This window comes from Triplophysa dalaica, chromosome 21 (assembly GCF_015846415.1).
Source record: "Triplophysa dalaica isolate WHDGS20190420 chromosome 21, ASM1584641v1, whole genome shotgun sequence".
Lineage (NCBI taxonomy): Eukaryota > Metazoa > Chordata > Actinopteri > Cypriniformes > Nemacheilidae > Triplophysa > Triplophysa dalaica.
This window is the reverse complement of record NC_079562.1, coordinates 13,007,922-13,026,442: the sequence shown is the minus strand read 5'-3', so window position 1 is coordinate 13,026,442 and position 18,521 is coordinate 13,007,922. Positions and strand designations below refer to the sequence as shown.

At 39.2% G+C, this 18,521-nt stretch overlaps 1 protein-coding gene across 1 annotated transcript; it reads right to left on the bottom strand.

Annotated features, from left to right (window-relative positions):
• Positions 1–144: 144 nt before the first annotated feature.
• homer3b (homer scaffold protein 3b) lies at positions 145–17,916 on the bottom strand. Its single transcript, XM_056735245.1, has 9 exons — positions 17,184–17,916; positions 11,174–11,330; positions 10,945–11,076; positions 10,556–10,663; positions 5,909–6,024; positions 3,250–3,406; positions 2,065–2,175; positions 1,864–1,944; positions 145–1,513 (listed from the first exon to the last, which is right to left on the bottom strand). The coding sequence occupies exons 1-9, from the start codon at positions 17,186–17,188 to the stop codon at positions 1,328–1,330; spliced, it is 1,053 nt and encodes a 350-aa protein (XP_056591223.1). The 5' UTR covers positions 17,189–17,916; the 3' UTR covers positions 145–1,327.
• Positions 17,917–18,521: the final 605 nt, after the last annotated feature.

Here is an 18,521-nt window from a genome sequence, read left to right as displayed (position 1 = left end):
ACAAATGTGCAGAATATTTTATTTGTTTATTTAGTCATAAGATTTAAAGTTACCGTATTCAATGACACTGCATTGCATATTTTGTATGAATTTATAGTCTACACAGAGTAATGTGTGAGAAATAAATCACCGAAGAGGTTCCCAAGTAGCCAAACACTTTTATTGTGAATTCATATAAAATCACCAACAACAGGCACACAATAGAAAAATAGCATGTGCAATTTTTTAAGAGTATGTGAAAACAATGTCCAAGTGGAGTAAACACAACCGTAACAGTACACGTTTAAACTAAAGAAAGGAAAATACTTTCTTAAAAAAGGAAAACTACATATAAATGGTATAAAGAAGCAAGCAAGATGACACACGACTGTGGTCTATAAAAGGTCTAAAGTTACGCACCTAAAGGGTTGTTGCATTTAGTGTGTTTAAACTGATTGAACTGTAGTGGAAATTAAATCTGACTATTAAATTGTCCAGCTTGCAGGAACCCATCAGGATTTATACAACAACTACTTGCATATTCAGACACAAGCTGCAGCACACCAGTAAAACGATGAATAAATGAGTAAATGATAAGGAGATGTTAATGTTATTCATGTTATGAATTGTTGCCACGAGATATGTTGTGTTACAAGTTAGAACTATGTGCTTATATTCCCCTGTTGCTGTAGTTGTCAAGTACAGAGCCCTACATAAGGCAAGCTTTATGAAGCATGTAGGAGAAAGTGCTAATGGCCCGAGTAATTCAATAAGCCATTAAATTAAATAATAGCCTAATAAATGTCCAAACAGAATCTCCCAACAGACATGCTTGTGGCTTTAAATACTGAGATATTTTTATTGTTTTATTCTAGCTATATGCATCAGAGAACTATCCTGGTGAATATATTGAACAATATAGCTTATCTCTACACGTTCTGTTCAAAATGCTTCAAAAACTAGTTAACTCACAGATTTATCACAAGTCAATGTCATCTACACTATATATATATATATCTGCAGTACCAGTCAGGTCTGAAACCTGCCTATAAAAAGCTTTTTTCTAAAGTTTTCTATTATTTTAGGCAAACATGTGCTCTGTTTTGAAAGTGAGAAACATCTGATAAATGTGAATAGTGGTGGCAAATCAGCAATGGTGCCCTAAACATAAGTTACTGTCATGCAACTTATTCATTTTTCGACCAGACTTGTACCATGATGAACAGCTGAATTGTGCGACTTGGGCAGCTGGACAGATCCCAGTAGAGTTTCTACTTTATAATAGTGTCTTTGTCATGGTTTTGCCGCAGCTGTTGTGGTCCAACTGCAGCTGTTGATGTTTCTTTAGTCATTTCTCCAGGAGCTTGGATAAATTCTGTCGCAGGTTACTCAAATCATAGATCTTGACATCTAAATTCTCAACGACTTTCTGCACTTCACTCTCCACCTGGTTCCTGGCATCCAGAGAGAAAGCTAAAGCGCTTTCTGCTGACTGCACACGATTCTCCAACTCTGCGTTCTTCTCCTCCAAGTCCTATCTCCAGGACAAATATGTATTAAAGATGCAGTTCACCTCAAAATGTACATTTTGTCATTGTTTACTCACTATCTTGTCGTTTCTCTCTTCTACAGAACAGAAAAGAAGATATTTTGAAGTCTCATTCACTCATTCACTTCTACTGTATGGAAACAAAACCAATTCAAGCGGTATAGTTCGGTTACCAGCATTCTTCAAAATATCTTCTTTTGTGTTCTGTAGAAGTCATACAGGTTTGAAATGACAACAGAGCGAGTAAATGATGACAATTTTCATTTCTGACTAAACTATCCCTTTATTTCTCTATAATTAAACAAAGGACAATATTTTTTTTAGTGAAACTCTACCTGGACCCTTTTGCAGGCCTCCTCTCTTTCTTTCTCCAGATCAGTAATGTCTGGTTTCCTGCCTTGCAGAATCTTTATTTCCTGTATAATTAAAATGAAAAGAAATAAACAAGGAATATTTTATCCACATTGACCTGAAAAGTTGAAAGATTTTAAGCTGTTTTTATCAGTGTTATTACATAGTGTGTTTGAACAGTGTACCTCATCTTTAGCTTTTATAAGGGCCTCCATCTCAGCCATAGTCTGCATGAGCTCCTCGCTCCCCCTCTCGCCTGAGGCTGAAACTGAGCTCTGAGCTTCCAGCTCTGCAACCTGAAACATGAAACCGTCTGCCATCTTACAATTTATGCAATAAATCATTATATATATGACTTTCTTTTTAATGTCTTAAATTCCAAACTTTATTTCCAGGTTTAAAGGTCCAGTGTGTAATGTTTTGGAGGATCTATTGACAGTAATGCAACATAATCTACCTAACTATGTGTTCGGAGGTGTTTAAAGACCTTACATAATGAAGTGTTATGTTTTTATTACCTTAGAATGATCTATTTCTATCTACATACACCACAGGTCCCCTTACATGGAAGTGACCATGTTGTTTCTACAGTAGCCCTAAACTGACCAACTGCTCTACTGAGCGTGTTTCATAAATACGTGATCTCCTTTAACAAAGAAGCAAACACATGACATCATCTTAGTCCTGTGTCTGCCAACAAAGTGCTTCGAAGGGTGGGGTGAAGGGAGCCGTTGGTTGCAATTCGCAACCTCACCACTAGATGCCACTATATTTCATACACTGGACCTATAAATAAAACTACATTTCTTTCAATATATTTTTCGATTTTCTGACCAAACTGTAGATCCATAACTCACACATTAACCACAATTCTTCTTTCTGTAACAGAGTGTTTTATTTTCAAAGGTCTCTATAATTTTAGGAGCAACTTCACACCCTTCCAAACTCCATAAAGAAAGTAAACCAGGCCATCACTGCACTGCACTGCTTCTACCACCATCACAACTCAAAGTACTTTTCTGTTTATGTTAGAGAGTCTCATTTTCCCAACGGTCATTTGTCTTTCCCATTCTGGGCAGTGAACGCGTATTGTCTTTTCCTATAAATATCCTAGGACGCCCTCCCGTGAGACCTGAACTACATGTGTCACCTAGCTGATGTTCGGTTAAGCAGACCTTCAAAGCATTTGTTGAGAATCATCTATGTAAAAACGTGCCGAAGGGGAAGTTTTCAGTTCGCGTGAGACCGCTGCTAAAACAAATTGAAAACACCATCTGAAATGATATGTACCCAACCATTTTAATATTTACATCCAATGGGCATTAAAAAACAATCATGAGTCTGAAGTGATGTGACTGACGGCTCCTCACCTGCTCTCTGAGCCGATCTGTTTCTTCCTGATACTCGGCTAGCTGTTTTTTCCATTGTTCAATGCTGCTGCTCGCTTCATGAAGAGCCGCTAACAGCTTTGCGTTGCTTTCCCGAAGAGAAAACAGCTCGGCTTCTGAGCTTATTTCACATATCGACCTGTGAACAAACAAACATCTGTGTTTCAGTTATACTCATTTTGAAGCTCCTTCTGAAACCCAAGACAAATTTCATCAAAGATTTTTAGTGCGACAGGAGCAGATGGTAAACACACGTTTTCTGTTCGGCTTATAATCAAAGTTGATCTTTTGTTTGATTATGCATTTCAATTTATTTTGCATTGTTTATTGTTTATTTTACAGCACATTAGTCAACAACTGTTGTTTTATTAGTGACATTGACATAGCACATATGTCTTCAATTTGAAATGTCACAAATTTATATAAAACCATCAGAGACAGATTTCAGAATTCAAACGTAGAAGTAAAAGTGTCAAAATAGTTTCCTCAATCCCATTTCAATAGCAGGGACTATAAGCAAGCAAATCGTAGGCTGACTTCCCACATACAGTATAAACACTGTGGCTCTCTGGTGCTTTTAATATTCCATTCCATTTTCTACCGCTTATCCGAACTACCTCGGGTCACGCTTTTAATATTGTTCCGTTTATTTGGCATGTCAACGTCTGGCTCAATAACTAATCTTGGTGTAAACATGTTTGTTAAAAGATAATTCACCAAAAAAGGTTTTAATGTCGTGTTGTTCAAAACCTGTATGGACTTCCTTTTAAAAACACATTTCTAAGGGTTTCTAACTCTTTCACATGGATAGTTCACCTAACAGGGAAAATACTGTTATCATTTATTAACACACCTGTCATTCCAAGCCTTTATATGACTCTTCCTTCTGTTAAGCACAAAAGAAGATATTTTGTGAAATGTTTTGTGTCCACAAAGTGGAAGTCAATGGGGGGCCTTTGTTGTTTGGTTACCAACGTCTTTCAAAATATCTTCTTGTGTGTTCTGCAGGAGAAAGAAACTCATAAAGGTGTGGGATGACGTGACGATGAATAAATGATGAACGACTAGTCATTTTTTTGAGTGAACTATCCCTTTAGGGCAGCTGAATGAGCATGGGCTTAGGTTTCTATTTTAAGCTCATCAGATGCTAAAAAAAATGATTGTATTCAGTAATGTGACTTCATGATTCCGTAAAACTTTTGACGTGAAGCTCACTGCCTATTAGCCCAGAAAACTACTGAGCAGGAAGAGTATATCAGACGTACTGATTAGATCAACATGCGTGAGGAAGTGAGGTCAGACACCACATGTACCTAGTACCACACCGCAAAATGTCTGACTAATTTAAAGAGAGGTCAAACAATGAATATTTTACGTGTCCAAACATGCGTACGTGCTTTGAGTCCAAAATATAATGTAAATTAAAGGTCCAGTGTATGAAATTTAGCAGCATCTAGTGGTGAATTGCAACCAAGGCTCACTGCTCACTCCCATTCGAAGCACTACGGCGGCTCTCACAGGACTAAGATGTCATCACGTTTTCACTTTGCTAAAGGAGATCACGTATTCATGAAAAGCGCTCTGTAGAGCAGTTTGTCCGTTTAGGGCTACTGTAGAAACAACATGGGGAATTACATGTAAGAAGACCATTCTTTGCTGGTTCAGCGATCGCACAGACCATCTTCTCTCGCTTTGCTTTTTAATTTCCTCTTCTTCCAGTAACAACAAACAGAGCAGCATGTTCTCCATTGTTCTTCTTGGTGTTGTTCTGCTGTTTCCTTTGCCACCCTCGAAGCAGCATAAATGCTGATTGCGGACCCCTGTAGGCCAGGAGAGGTATTGCAATATGTCGCAACATGCATGGTTCAAATCCTGTGTGTATGCGTATGAGTCGAAGGAAGTGTACTTTCCAAGGCTGTGCATTCAGCTAAAAAGAAAGCATGCCACGTGCACAGGATAATAAAAACAACGCTTCATTAAGTAAGGTCCTTATACACCTCTAAAGACATAGTTATGTATATTATATTGCATTTCTGTCAATAGATCCTCTACAAACGTACACATTCAACCTTAAATATGTGTAAAGAATTTAGGTATAGAGGCCTGTACTTTCCTAGTAGATATAATAATTGTAAAGAACAAAAATAGTCAGTAAAATGAGGTGCTGCAAATGCTGATCAATAACCTAAGATGGTTGAATTATGAAGACAGCCTTTAATATTCTATAAGTTTTAAAAGAGGTTTTCCTTTTTGTAACCCAACATTTGAGACATGTTTAGAATAACTGCTATCTTTCAATAATACAATTTTTAAAAACATAAAAATGTGATGAAAACTAGTAAAGATTAAAAACCTTTTTAGTGACAGGGTTGACCTTGATGAACATCAAAATCACTATTTATAAGAAGAAAAAGCATATGATGTATTTAAAAGTAGCCTTAATTTCTAGATTCATTTGACATCAGATAATTTTGTAAACATATCCCCCGTAAAAAAGAAAAAAAAACGTGATCAATATCTACATTAGTAAGTAAATGGACACCGAATTGTATGAATGTATAGAAAGCACCATATTTTATAAATAAACATCATTTAAAAGTCAAGATGTAAATAGGATGGGAGTCGGGCAGATGTGTTTTACCCTTCAGACAGCATCTTCCTCATCTGCTCTTTCTCTGTGGTCTGCTCCATATCAGCACTCTTACTGCGAAACAGCTTTTCCTCAGTGCAGCCGTTGACATCGAGCAGCGGAGGAGCCTGTGTTACACACATACATGCATCAGTCAACCCCATGACTATCATTACGGGCAATCGTTTGCGTACAAAAGATGTACACATACTTAAGAAGCACAAAATATTTGTGATCATATCAATGCTGGCCAATAAAAGCATTGTTTACATTTCAAACATCAGTGTGATGCTGCCAATAATATCCATCCATTATCCATGGAGATTATGTATTAACAAAATGCGTTCTGTAGAGCAGTTGTGCATTTAGGGCTTCTGTAGAACATCTTCCATTTCACACTAAAACAGCAAGAAAACATTTCTATGAACACGTCATTCCTAGTCAGTTTCTTTTACATAGATAACCTTGAGCACTGCAGTCTGGAGTACATCGGGGACAAGGCAACAAATAGCCACGTACTGTGATGGAAAACTCAAAGTACATCAGTTTATTTCAAACCACTGTTGATCTACAAAACCAGAACATGCTCATGAAAGAACGCACTGTTTTGCTTTCTCTGTGGAACAGCCTTGGTCTTTCAAACATGTGCTGTGGTGTGTCTATAGAGCACTCAGAAAAGCTTGTATTATTTATCAATCTCGAACTTGGCATTCAGGAAGATGTTCTACTTCCAATCTGACCACTGCAGCCGACGGCTCATGTGCCTTCTTCTCTATCGATCGTCTGGGCAAAAGAGGATGAGATGAAGCTCTCCGTGTGTTTAATATATTAAAAGGAGTAGGGAGATTCAAAGAGGAGGCCACTTCACTGCACGGTTAATGGTTTCGGAGAGCTTCTTCAATAATGTATCTCGCAGATTTCTGCATTTTATAGTAGGATCACAGATTCAAGCATGAACTTTCTTTATCATGAACTGGGGCTGTTTCACTGAAGCTGATACTGGACGGTGTTGGAACAGTACATTAGACATAGAAAAGTAGACATTAAAATGATTACATTTTGTTGCTTTGCAGCTTGAAATGAAGATGGACACAGTTTTTCTATTATCCAGCCGAATGATTTTTGATCAGATATGTGACCAAAAATCCGTAAAATTATCCAAACCGTGAGTTTTGTGATCCGTTGCACCACGAATATACTGTATCTTAATATTATTTATTGGCTTTAATATATATTTAGATTTACATTTATGCATTTGGCCGATGCGTTTATCCAAAGGCGACTGACATCGACCTGTCTACACATTTTAAGTATGTGTGTACTATATATTGGCCTGATTTTTTATCCACCAATTTGTAAGAGATTTATAAGCAGCACCCCCCTTTAGGCTTTATAAACTTACTCGCCATCCTGCCGACTGTAGTTGCTTGCTACTCTCTGTGACGTCGTCTCCACTCCAGCAGCCACCCTCCAAGACCCGCCCCACTTTACTTCTGATTGGCTAATAATGTTTGTTTGTTTGAGGGAGATAACTGTGTTCCTCTCATACCATTGGAAGGTGAGCCTATGAACTCGAACTGATATCAGGAAGCTTTTTTAAATGCAATCTTTTTTAAGCAAAAACAAATTCAGCAGCCAAACGACGCAAGTCGGAGATCCAGCACGGTGCCAGAATACTTTAGGCCCTGCTGCCGATGATGATACCGATTACATTAAATATGACCATTTATCGGCCGATAATATATCATGCATAACTAGCTCAAAGTTTTGAAAAGCATACTTAATATAGATACTGGTTTCAAGTACACCCCTCAGAAAGATTTTATTATGAAGTGCGGCATTGTTGCCGTTTTCAACTCTGAACACTCAGGTTTGGTTAAATAATGAATAAGTGTAACTCAGTGGTCTGTTTCATATACAGTTGTGTTCAAAATTATTCAACCCCCAATGCTGTAAATGGTTTTAGGGAATTTAGTGTACATTTGTAATTGTATTCAGAATGAAATCCTACAAGGACTTCTTAAAGAACCATATGCAAGTAAAATGACATCAATTAGTTTTGTAATACAGTAGTAAAGGTTTCTTTTGTGAATTCTTCATTGACATAATTATTCAACCCCTTAAAGACTACCACTCTGAAGAACAGAGGTTCAATGAAGTGTTTTCAATCAGGTATTGAAAACACCTGTGGATATCAGGGAGCAGCAATAAAGCCTAATAAGCACCAATTAGGCAGCTTTAAAATGACTGTGATACTCAGCTCCTTCTAGACATTTACTGGTGTGGTAACAAACATGGTGAGGTCAAGAGAATGGTCCAGGAAGACAAGAGAACAGGTGATTACTCTTCACAGGAAGGGCAATGGCTATAAGAAGATTGCAAAGATGTTAAACATACCAAGAGACACCATAGGAAGCATCATTCGCAAATTCAAGGCAAAGGGCACTGTTGAAACGCTACCTGGTCGTGGCAGAAAGAAGCTGCTGACTTCGACTGCTGTGCACTACCTGAAGCGTAGAGTGGAGAAAAGTCCCCGTGTGACTGCTGAGGAACTGAGAAAAGATTTGTCAGATGTGGGTACTGAAGTTTCTGCTCAGACAATACGGCGCACCCTGCGTAATGAAGGCATCCATGCCAGAACTCCCAGGCGCACCCCCTTGCTGTCCCCAAAGAATAAGAAGAGTCGACTGCAGTATGCCAAAAGTCATGTGGACAAACCACAGAAGTTTTGGGATAGTGTTCTGTGGACTGATGAAACAAAATTAGAACTGTTTGGGCCCATGGATCAACGCTATGTTTGGAGGAGGAAGAACAAGGCCTATGAAGAAAAGAACACCTTGCCTACTGTGAAGCATGGCGGGGGGTCAATCATGCTTTGGGGCTGTTTTGCTTCTGCAGGTACTGGGAAGCTTCAGCATGTGCAAGGTACCATGAATTCTCTTCAGTACCAGGAGATATTGGATGACAATGTGATGCAGTCCGTCACAAACCTGAGGCTTGGAAGACGTTGGACCTTTCAACAGGACAATGATCCCAAGCATACCTCCAAGTCCACTAGAGCATGGTTGCAGATTAAAGGCTGGAACATTTTGAAGTGGCCATCGCAGTCACCAGACTTAAATCCGATTGAGAACCTCTGGTGGGACTTAAAGAAAGCAGTTGCAGTGCGCAAGCCTAAGAATGTGACTGAACTGGAGGCTTTTGCCCATGATGAATGGGCAAAGATACCCGTAGATCGCTGCAAGACACTTGTGTCAAGCTATGCTTCACGTTTAAAAGCTGTTATAACTGTAAAAGGATGTTGTACTAAGTACTAAGATTGAATGTCACTTGGGGGTTGAATAAAACTGATAATGATGTGAGCTCAGAAAAGACATTTGTTGTTATTTCATTATAAATGTTATGTTATATTTGTCTGACCTACACGTGCCTCTTTGATTTAATTGTAAGCAGGATGACTGAATGATCATAATCAATGTCAAACCGACCAAAACAATCAATTTCAGTGGGGGTTGAATAATTTTAAACACAACTGTAGCTATAGAGAGACACATCTGAACACATGCAAGCTCATGGGAGGTCAAGTTTCATCGGACGTATGCGCCTTGCCCAAAGTTAACTTGCGGTCTTTGTTTGGTTATAGTACATTTATTTTTTATTTAATTTATATTCATATAAACTTATCTTCATATTTGATTTTATATTAATTGTATTAAATTAAATTAAAACTACTCAACCATTATTGATTGTTTGTGGAGGTCTACAGGAAATTTTATTCGGTCATAATTTCCTCACTCAAGTTGTTCCAAACCTGTATAAATGTTGATGTTCTGATGAACACAAAGGAAGATATTTTAACTCCCATATTGACTCCCATAGTATGTATTTTCCCCACCATGGCAGTAAATGGGGAATGAGATCTGTTTGATTATTTACATTCTTCCAAATATCTTCCTTTGTGTTCACAGAACAAAAACCTTTATCCAGATTTTGAACAACCTGAGGGCTCAGTAAATGATGACAGAATTTTCATTTTGAAGGTGAACTATATCTTTAAGAATGAAGTATGATAGTTATCATAGAATTTCCCTTTCAGTAAGTGAAAATGATCAGCTTCCTGTAAAGCTAAACACACACTGCTTATAAATTCGCTCAGAGACCCCGCAGTGTTATATAACTCACTCCACACCCGCCAGTGTCACCACCTGGCATGTGAAGACATGCTTTGAGAACATACACAAACTCGCTTCATAAGCATTCAGAAACACAATAAACACAGTAAAAACCGCCTACAGGTTCACTTTGCTTCCCAGAGTAAAATCCAGACATAATTCCTCTTCTGCAAAAACAATTAATAATCTTACACCCAATTTAATAGTTTCTGTGTCTGTAATAACAAACTGCTGAGCAGTTTTCATATTAGATTTTGACTACCGATTATAAGGACAGATGCATTAGATGTCATATCCCCAAAGGCCAGATGAGCCTCTGGGTTTGAATCTGCTGGCACATTAACTATATTGAGCAACTGAGATTGAGATATTACGGAATGAGTTATTAAATGTTGAAGTTATAATCATTACGGCAAGCTACCATGTTGTTTTCAGTCAGGTGTCTAACAGGTATGTTCTGCTTGAATCCTATTGGAGGTGAGTTTACCTGAGGAGTCGTGATGCTTAAAGCAGGACTCAACAACTCAAACTTCTCCTGGGATTTATCCCGAACGAGCCGAGCTGCTTCCTTTAGGTCCTTGAACTGTTCTGCAAACTGAACAGACAATTGCACACAACACGATTGGAAACAATAAGTTATTTTATAACAAGTATGTTTAAACAATAAAGCAAGACTTATTATTACTACATCCCTTATTTTAGCATGGCTGGAATGCTGTATTTGTTAAAATCCGAATCTGTTGTATCAGTAACATGTCTCAAAGATAGTCTAAATCACAGACTACTGTCTTAATTATTGCCAGTGATTTTGAATAAAGTAATATTTTATGAAGAAAATTCCTAAATAAAAATGTCTTTCCAACAATAAACATTTACCTGTTGAAGATGCTGCTCCGAGGTGAAACCCAGGCCGTAAACTGTGTTCGCCCTGCTGTCTGCCCACTGGCCAAATTTCTGTGATGTTTTTGTGAAGGTCATATTCGGTGTAATTGTGCTGTTTATAATCGCCTATATTACATAAAACATCAAAAGAAACATATCTTTAGATAAATGAAACTGGAACAAATAGATTTAGATTTGTTCGCCTATAGACAAGGTCTCTCACCTGAGTGCCCCCCACGCTGATGATGCGATACACGCTCCTGCCGGCATCGTAGAAGAACGAGACGGTGACAGCGTGTTTGCTGGCCGGAATCCAGTTACGTTTAGTGGCCGGGTCGATCTGGAAAACGTGCGCCTTGGCGCTGAATAGTGGCTGTTCCCTTTGAGACAAAAAATACAACATTCAATGCATTATTCAGTTCCTCCTCAGGATGCCATCAGTTTCATTATTCTTAGGCTGATATAGTTCAATTTCGTAGCAGGTGTGTGTGATCGAGCATCTAATGCGAGGTCAAGTGTCTTGTTATGAAGGTGCACGGTTCTCCGGTAAGGCCGGGGAGAGATTCTGTCTGACATCATCACATCCTAATACTAAATCAATACGAGATGATGATGAGAATAAGGTTTTCTGATCTGCAAGAATGGCTCAAATTTCAAGGTTGTTCCACACTGTTTGTAAAATGATACAAGTATGGCGTCAGTGGATAAAGCTCAGGTATGGTAACCAGGTTGCTGGTCTAACCAGATGTGACTTGATATAGCATTGATAAAAGCTCTCTTCTTTACGTAAAAGTGAGTTCATCGCAAACTGACAGTTCTTTATTTTATATGGAATATTCAATGTTTATTATGAAAGATTTTTTGTGCTCTGGAGTGTTGTTCCTTCTCTGACAATGTCAGCGTGACGGTTTATGCAGACACTGAAAAGGACAGCTGCTATAGGCCCTATTTGGTGTTCAATATTCAATTTCACTTGGAAATAGATTACAATACTTAAAGTCCCAGTGAAATAAAAAATTTAAATTATAATTTTTTCATGAAATATTGCAAATTTATAGTAATTAGCATATCTATGCAGGTACAGGGCTCTAGACTAACTTTTTGCACTGGTTGCACTGGTGCGCCTTACTTTTTTTCTTGGGTGCACTAGCACAAAAGTTAGGTGCACCCAAATTTTAGACCGCATCGCATTTAACATTTACCTGCTTTGACCAGTTCACTTTTGTTTAATGTCCATATGGGCAAAATTTGCTTGTAAATGTTTATCTTACAAACTGTTCAACATTAAGTTCTTTATTTGAAGAACAAATTTACAAGAAAGGTAACTTACTGAAAAAGTGTTTGTACTTAATGTGCTTCAGTTAAGTGAAATTTAAACTTAAAAGATCTCAAGATAAATGGACAAGGGCTTGAAGGCTCCGTGTCGGAGCATTGCTTCTGATTTTTGGACGGATCAGGCCTTAAATTAACATTATTTACGAAAAAGTTGTGAATTGTTCTTTTCATCTTCTCTCATCATCCCCTTCTACATCCACTCTGTTTAACTAACAGCATTAGTCTCCTCACCTCTCTGTCTCACTGCAGCACACGCATTTTCAAACGTACACCAGAGGTTGCGCTAGAGTTTTTTTGTCCGTCATTTTGATTTACATGCTCGTAAAAACTCCGTCATAATCTGTTATTACCCGTCACTATGGTTCAAGGTGGCGTTAGGTGATAATTTGTATGTTCGTGACGTCATCACGCTGTACTGGCGTCTCGGAACTTTTTGTATTGTGATACAACCGAATGCCCAATAAAGCCGATACAGTTTTTGATACCATATTCAAGCCCTTTCCAAATCACTTTTTATTTTGCTCATATCTTGTGTTTGTAACAAAAGTTATAGCTGATGTCGGCTGAATCGCTGTGATTTTTAGGAACGGAATTTGGAGTAAATCGTGTTTCAAGTTCAATGATGAAATTAAAAGCACAACAGTCCCGTATCACAAGAAAAAGTCACTTTCCAGTGGTGAGAGACTTACTCTAATAACAATTTATTTAAAAAAATCCTAGTGTTGAAGTCTATAAAAATACTGTACAAAACCGTTTGAATAAAACGTAAGTAATGAAAATGGTGCAGCACACTTAAAGAACGAGAGCTCTGCCATTATCACTACACAAGGAAATTAGCAAACATTACGGACAACAAATAATAAGCAGTGAAGCAAGTTTTACGTTGTTTATCGTGTGTTTATCTGGACTTGTGATCATCTCTTGTTTGTTTTGCGATCGCGGTCCGGCTCCTGGTGCTGCAGACTGTGAGCTCTGTCAACTCACGAAAACATTGTATAAAAAACATAGTTTACACAGGACTGGCGGGAAATGTGCATGGATACTCCTTCATTCTTCATGTTATTTGGTTTACTTTGATAGGTCAACTGTCTTTCCCGCGTCCCAGCGCGACATCCGACGTATATGTCAAGTCAGTAACAATAACAGGTGAAAACACGCAGGTTGCTTTTCGAGCATATCACGCTGAAGGGAAATGGGGATTTACAAATTGCCCTCATTGTAATCCGACAAAATGACGGGCGGCCATCAGATTTTTCCGTCACTGGTGAAAAATCCGTCAATGACAGAGAATTTTCAGTTAACGCGACCTCTGGTACACTCACGTGCAGGAATATCTGGACCACAGCCAATCAGAGGGGGGTCTGCCCTTCACTATCATTGATTGGTTTAGACCACGATATGGGTCTAATGTGTGTCTGTTATTGAATCACAGGAAGACTTTCAGGGTTGCTGATCGTTTTTTTCCCCTCGAACGGCTGGTCGCACCGGTGCGACCTCTGATAATTTTAAGTCGCACCATTGAAAAATAAGGTCGCATGTGCGACCAAATTAGTCGCACTCTAGAGCCCTGAGGTATTTTTCTTTTAAAATTCATGTACCCTCAGTTAAAATCCAAGAAGTCACTTCCGCTCTGAAATGACGATCCTTCTCAAATCACATACTGTTAATAAGATGGTTTGGGTGGAGCATCCGTTAACTCCTCCCACTCAACTGACAGTCTGCTGCTAGTTTCATTTCAAAATGCAACAGCTGTATTATACATACAATCATTTGCCGTAAAAAACGCAAGCTACGCCCACTAATGATCTCCTTTGAAATTCCTTTTCACTCGGAAATGCGTCAAAAAGCGATCGCAACTTCCGTTTCACGGGGAGTGTAAATACAGAGTCCTGTGCGGAACTGATGAAAATGTGATAACAAAAATTTCTGAATTTACTATTTATATGAAAGTATTTAGGTAAACTTAACTTTTTTTTCGTTCTGTGAACTACAAGCAATATTTATCCCAAATGTGTAGTAAAAATATTGTTTCTACTTCCATTTATTTGCAGAAAATGAAAACTGGAGAAACAGGTGAAAATAACAGAAAAGATGCTCTTTATTTTTCAGACCTCAAATAGAGATGGGAAATTTTGATCATTTTTCATTTGGAGTACTGGACAGGTTTGAAAAACGAGAACTCGATTAATTGAGGGCGGGGTATTAGGCGTGTCTTTAATCCAATGAATTAGGGCCGATCCACATTTCGCATCTTTTCTGCGGTCGCGACGCGCATGCGGTGCGGCGCACACATTGTTCTATGCGCGTTAGCACCACATCGAGATGGTAATAGTTCAACTTATTGGACAACGTGAGCTGCGCTGATTTCTTTACTCACATGACCCGCGGGGTGCATCCCGCATTTTCTGCATGGTTTTAGATGTGAAATGTGAATCAGGCCTTATGCACTTGAGCGCACGTTCACGCAGAGGAGAGGAATCCTCGCTTTTCTCCAGGAGTGCAAGCACCATGCGAGCTCAGCTTACATGGGAATGGATTGAAAACGTTAGCCCTGCTCCGCGAGCAGCGCAAATAAATCACTAGAACCCATTATAAGCAGAAATTCTGTGCCCACTGGATGCAGCGCGAAGAGACGCAACACAAACACCTTTCTTTTGTAAAATAAAATCCATAATATAATAATCAAACATCTTCTAATGTAATGTGATCACGTCGACACGTTAGCATTTAGCATTGACAAAATAATTGACAATTTGGATCACTGGAAACTTGTTGCATTGTGCCTTGCTAAGACAAAATACCTAAAACAGTTTTAAAAAATGGAGTGAGTAGGCAGATTAGAATAGACCGTCAGAGGCCTCGGGCTCTAGGAGATATGCATCATCTATAATGGTCGAATCGTTCTCTATGCAGTGCACGCATGAGCATAAAAACACTTCTAGCTTTGCAGTTTTGTGTCAATTAATTGCGCTATGCAGGTAATCAATGCATTCTTAGCATTGATGGAAGAACTCCCATAGTACACACTTGCCAAGTATTGACCATCCGTTTCACACAATTCTTCAGTGGGTGCTGCTTGGAGAAATCTCAGATGAAAGAGTCAGGAATGAAAATGATCTGTGTTGGCGTGTGAAGAGCCAAGCCAGTGAATTTCCAGGAATATGAAATGGATATCAAAGAGCACTACTGGAGCCGCCTCTGCTTAACTCTCATTGGCCGATGACAGAAGATTATGTCACAGTGTGTTGCAGCTAGTTCCTTGCATTTTTCTCCTAGTCCTTGTACCACGCCATCCTCTCTGAACTCCGAAATGCACACCATAACACCTCCTGATCCCTCTGCACCGCCCGCAGAGAACCCACCGCCAAAAAGTAAGTAAGGGGCTGATGCTAACAGCAAGCGATCAAGTGAGTACATCTCATAATCGCTCATTAAATTTCATTCTTCTGTCCAAGATCAGATTTAGATCAGACTTGGCTTTGACACATCACCATCCCACAATGCTGAAGGTCACACCTGTGCCAGCACATTAAGGCTCTGAAGCAAAATCTGGGCATCATTCCGGTCTGCGGTAAACCTCGAGAGGATGAAGTGACATTTTGGCAATGCTTAATAACTCTGGCATACAGGAAGGTTATCTCGGACAGGACACTTTTGAAAAGGCAATGCAGGTGTGAAAAGTGTTTATCGAGCACTTCTGATGAACAGTAGGGATGCATTCGAACCTAAAGGCCGACTCCCGGCGCCTATAGCAAATCTAAGGTCTCTAGTATGCACTAGACCTGATTGTTCCCAAAAGCACAGTTGAACTTCTTTACATATGACTTAAATGAACAAATCTGGCAAATGCTGAAACTATGGACAGCCAAATGTGAAAAAACTGCTAAGGGACTTGGTAAGAGACACGTACTTCTCCTCTCAAGGCTTCTTATCACCTGCTGGGTAATAGCACACGGTTCTAAAATTTCACATCTGGCCGATGTGATCCTCGACCCAATTACTGGGAAATGTCTGTTAGCAACGAGATGTATTTACGGAGTGCCATCTGAGCTCCTCTGAGCATGCGAGAGGCCAATCTCAGTTCACCTTCTCTCGCCTCTGCAGAGAATGCGTGTCAACAAAGCCGATCTGCCACACGTCTCAAGCGTATACTGAAAGGAAACAGGGATGTTATGATGATTTGATGCAATAAAAAGTGCATTTAAATAAATGATAAAACTTAAAGTGAGGTCAAATAAGACTTCTTCCTGTTCGGAGTAGGGTTATTTAACACATTATACCGAGTATACTGAACTCCCCATATTACTTCCAGATGTTCAAGGTAATTCTTCTCAGTCATGCAAAAGATTACACAAGATGAATGAGGACTTGTGTTCTTTAGATGAAAGGGTCCTGGTGTTTCGTTTGCTTGGCACACGTATTACATACAGATTCTAAGAGAGGACAACATTCATAACAATGTGTTTGTTGTAGGTCACAAAAGAGTAGCATTTAACAAAAGTTAAACAACAAAGATGTTTTGCAGACGGGTGAAAGGAAAACCATACGTCCATAAAACAGCGTTTATATTATAATCTCGTGAGATCTAGTCATCACTGGCGCGTGCAGCATTTTTTGGACAATACTTTGGACATTTTGGTTGACTTCCAAGCAAATGATCCACACAAACGCTGTCTAGCTCGGTGGCTCACTAGATGTTGAAACACCGCCAGTGTACGAGTTTATCGTCGTCTTTTCTTAACTTATCCAAAACGCGAATCCATACGAAACTTACACAGAAATGACAACGACAGTTGAGTGTCAAACAGAGATGAATCGCGCCGTTAAACAGCATTAATCGTCGCTTTTCTTGGACGTTTGTAGTAAAAGCCGCTTTGAAAGTGAACTCACTCACTCACCCCATTTTGCACAGAAGTAAATCGATCAGCACTCTAGTTTGTTTTTCCAGCAGAGGTTCGGTTTAAGTCCGATATGTCCGATCTGAATGGCGATGGTCAGTCAGCAGCGCAGCTGTCAAAACAGTTGTTTGGCTTTGTTTGCTCCGTTATGGGGTTGTTTTGTGGAAACGGAGCTCTCCTTTGTCTAGTGGCCCTCCGCTTGTCGCCCTCATAGTCCTGTTAGTTTTTTGGAAAGGCCTCGGTGTTTCCAAACTGCTCAAAAGCACGAAGTAAGCATGAGCTTCTGATGGTCACCCTATGGTGATTTTCTCAAGTAATCTGCACCCCGTGGACACTACAGTGTGTTCACTTGTATTGAACTGACGTTACTCCATCACGCATTTGTAATCTGCTGCCCCCTATGGGCCACTGAGCGCAGCAGCAAATACTGAAATCTTATTTAGTCTACTGTTATGAAGACATTCGTCTTAATTTCACGAGAGATACGATCTACGGTTTAATATCAATATGTTGCTGTTTTATAATTGCTTTGTAGGGACGCTAACTGTATAACGACTGTTTGACGGAGTGCCACTGATGGTTACCATGGCAACTCTTGTCGCTCTATTTTCAGAGCCGTTGAAAGAGAGAGTTACGTCACTGTATTAGACTTCCATTGGGAGTCTATAATGCGAAGTTCACTCGTGTCGAGGGCTTTATATTTACACACGTTGCACCCATTTAAACGGGCTGATAGTTTGGACGTACTGAGAGCCGGACTGATAGTTTGGACGTACTTGAATGACGTGAGTGTCGCAACTCTGTTTTTAACAGCTCTGAAATGGGCCACAGACATCATAAATGCTCGTTGGCTCCCGGATAGAACGTCAACAGCGCCCCCTAGTGGTGACAATTTTCCCCTACAAGCACTTGCAAGTGATTGAGTAAATACTTATCAGGGAAGAGTTGAGTTAAGTAGTAAAAGTTCTGTGTAGACAAAACGTGTTTGTATCATAGACGTTTATTTCATTATTTTGAACTTTATAAGACAAACCTTTTGACTTGTGTGTTATAAAAATAACAAAATTCACCAAGAAAGATTGAGTTTAAGTTAACATAAATAAACTTCACAGTAAAAATATTCTTTTTCTAATGCGATTTTTCTACCATGCAAACACACATACTGCATTAAAAAAAGAGAATTTTTAAGCAAGCCTTGCAACGTTCATTTTATTAGCCAACTGTTAACTGTCCGTAACATAGACCTCTTTGTAGCCATCTCTGTTTGTAATTGCTACTGTAGGTGATGTGCGGAGGTATTTTCTTTACGTGAGTTGTGATTCGGCACTGCTACTGCGA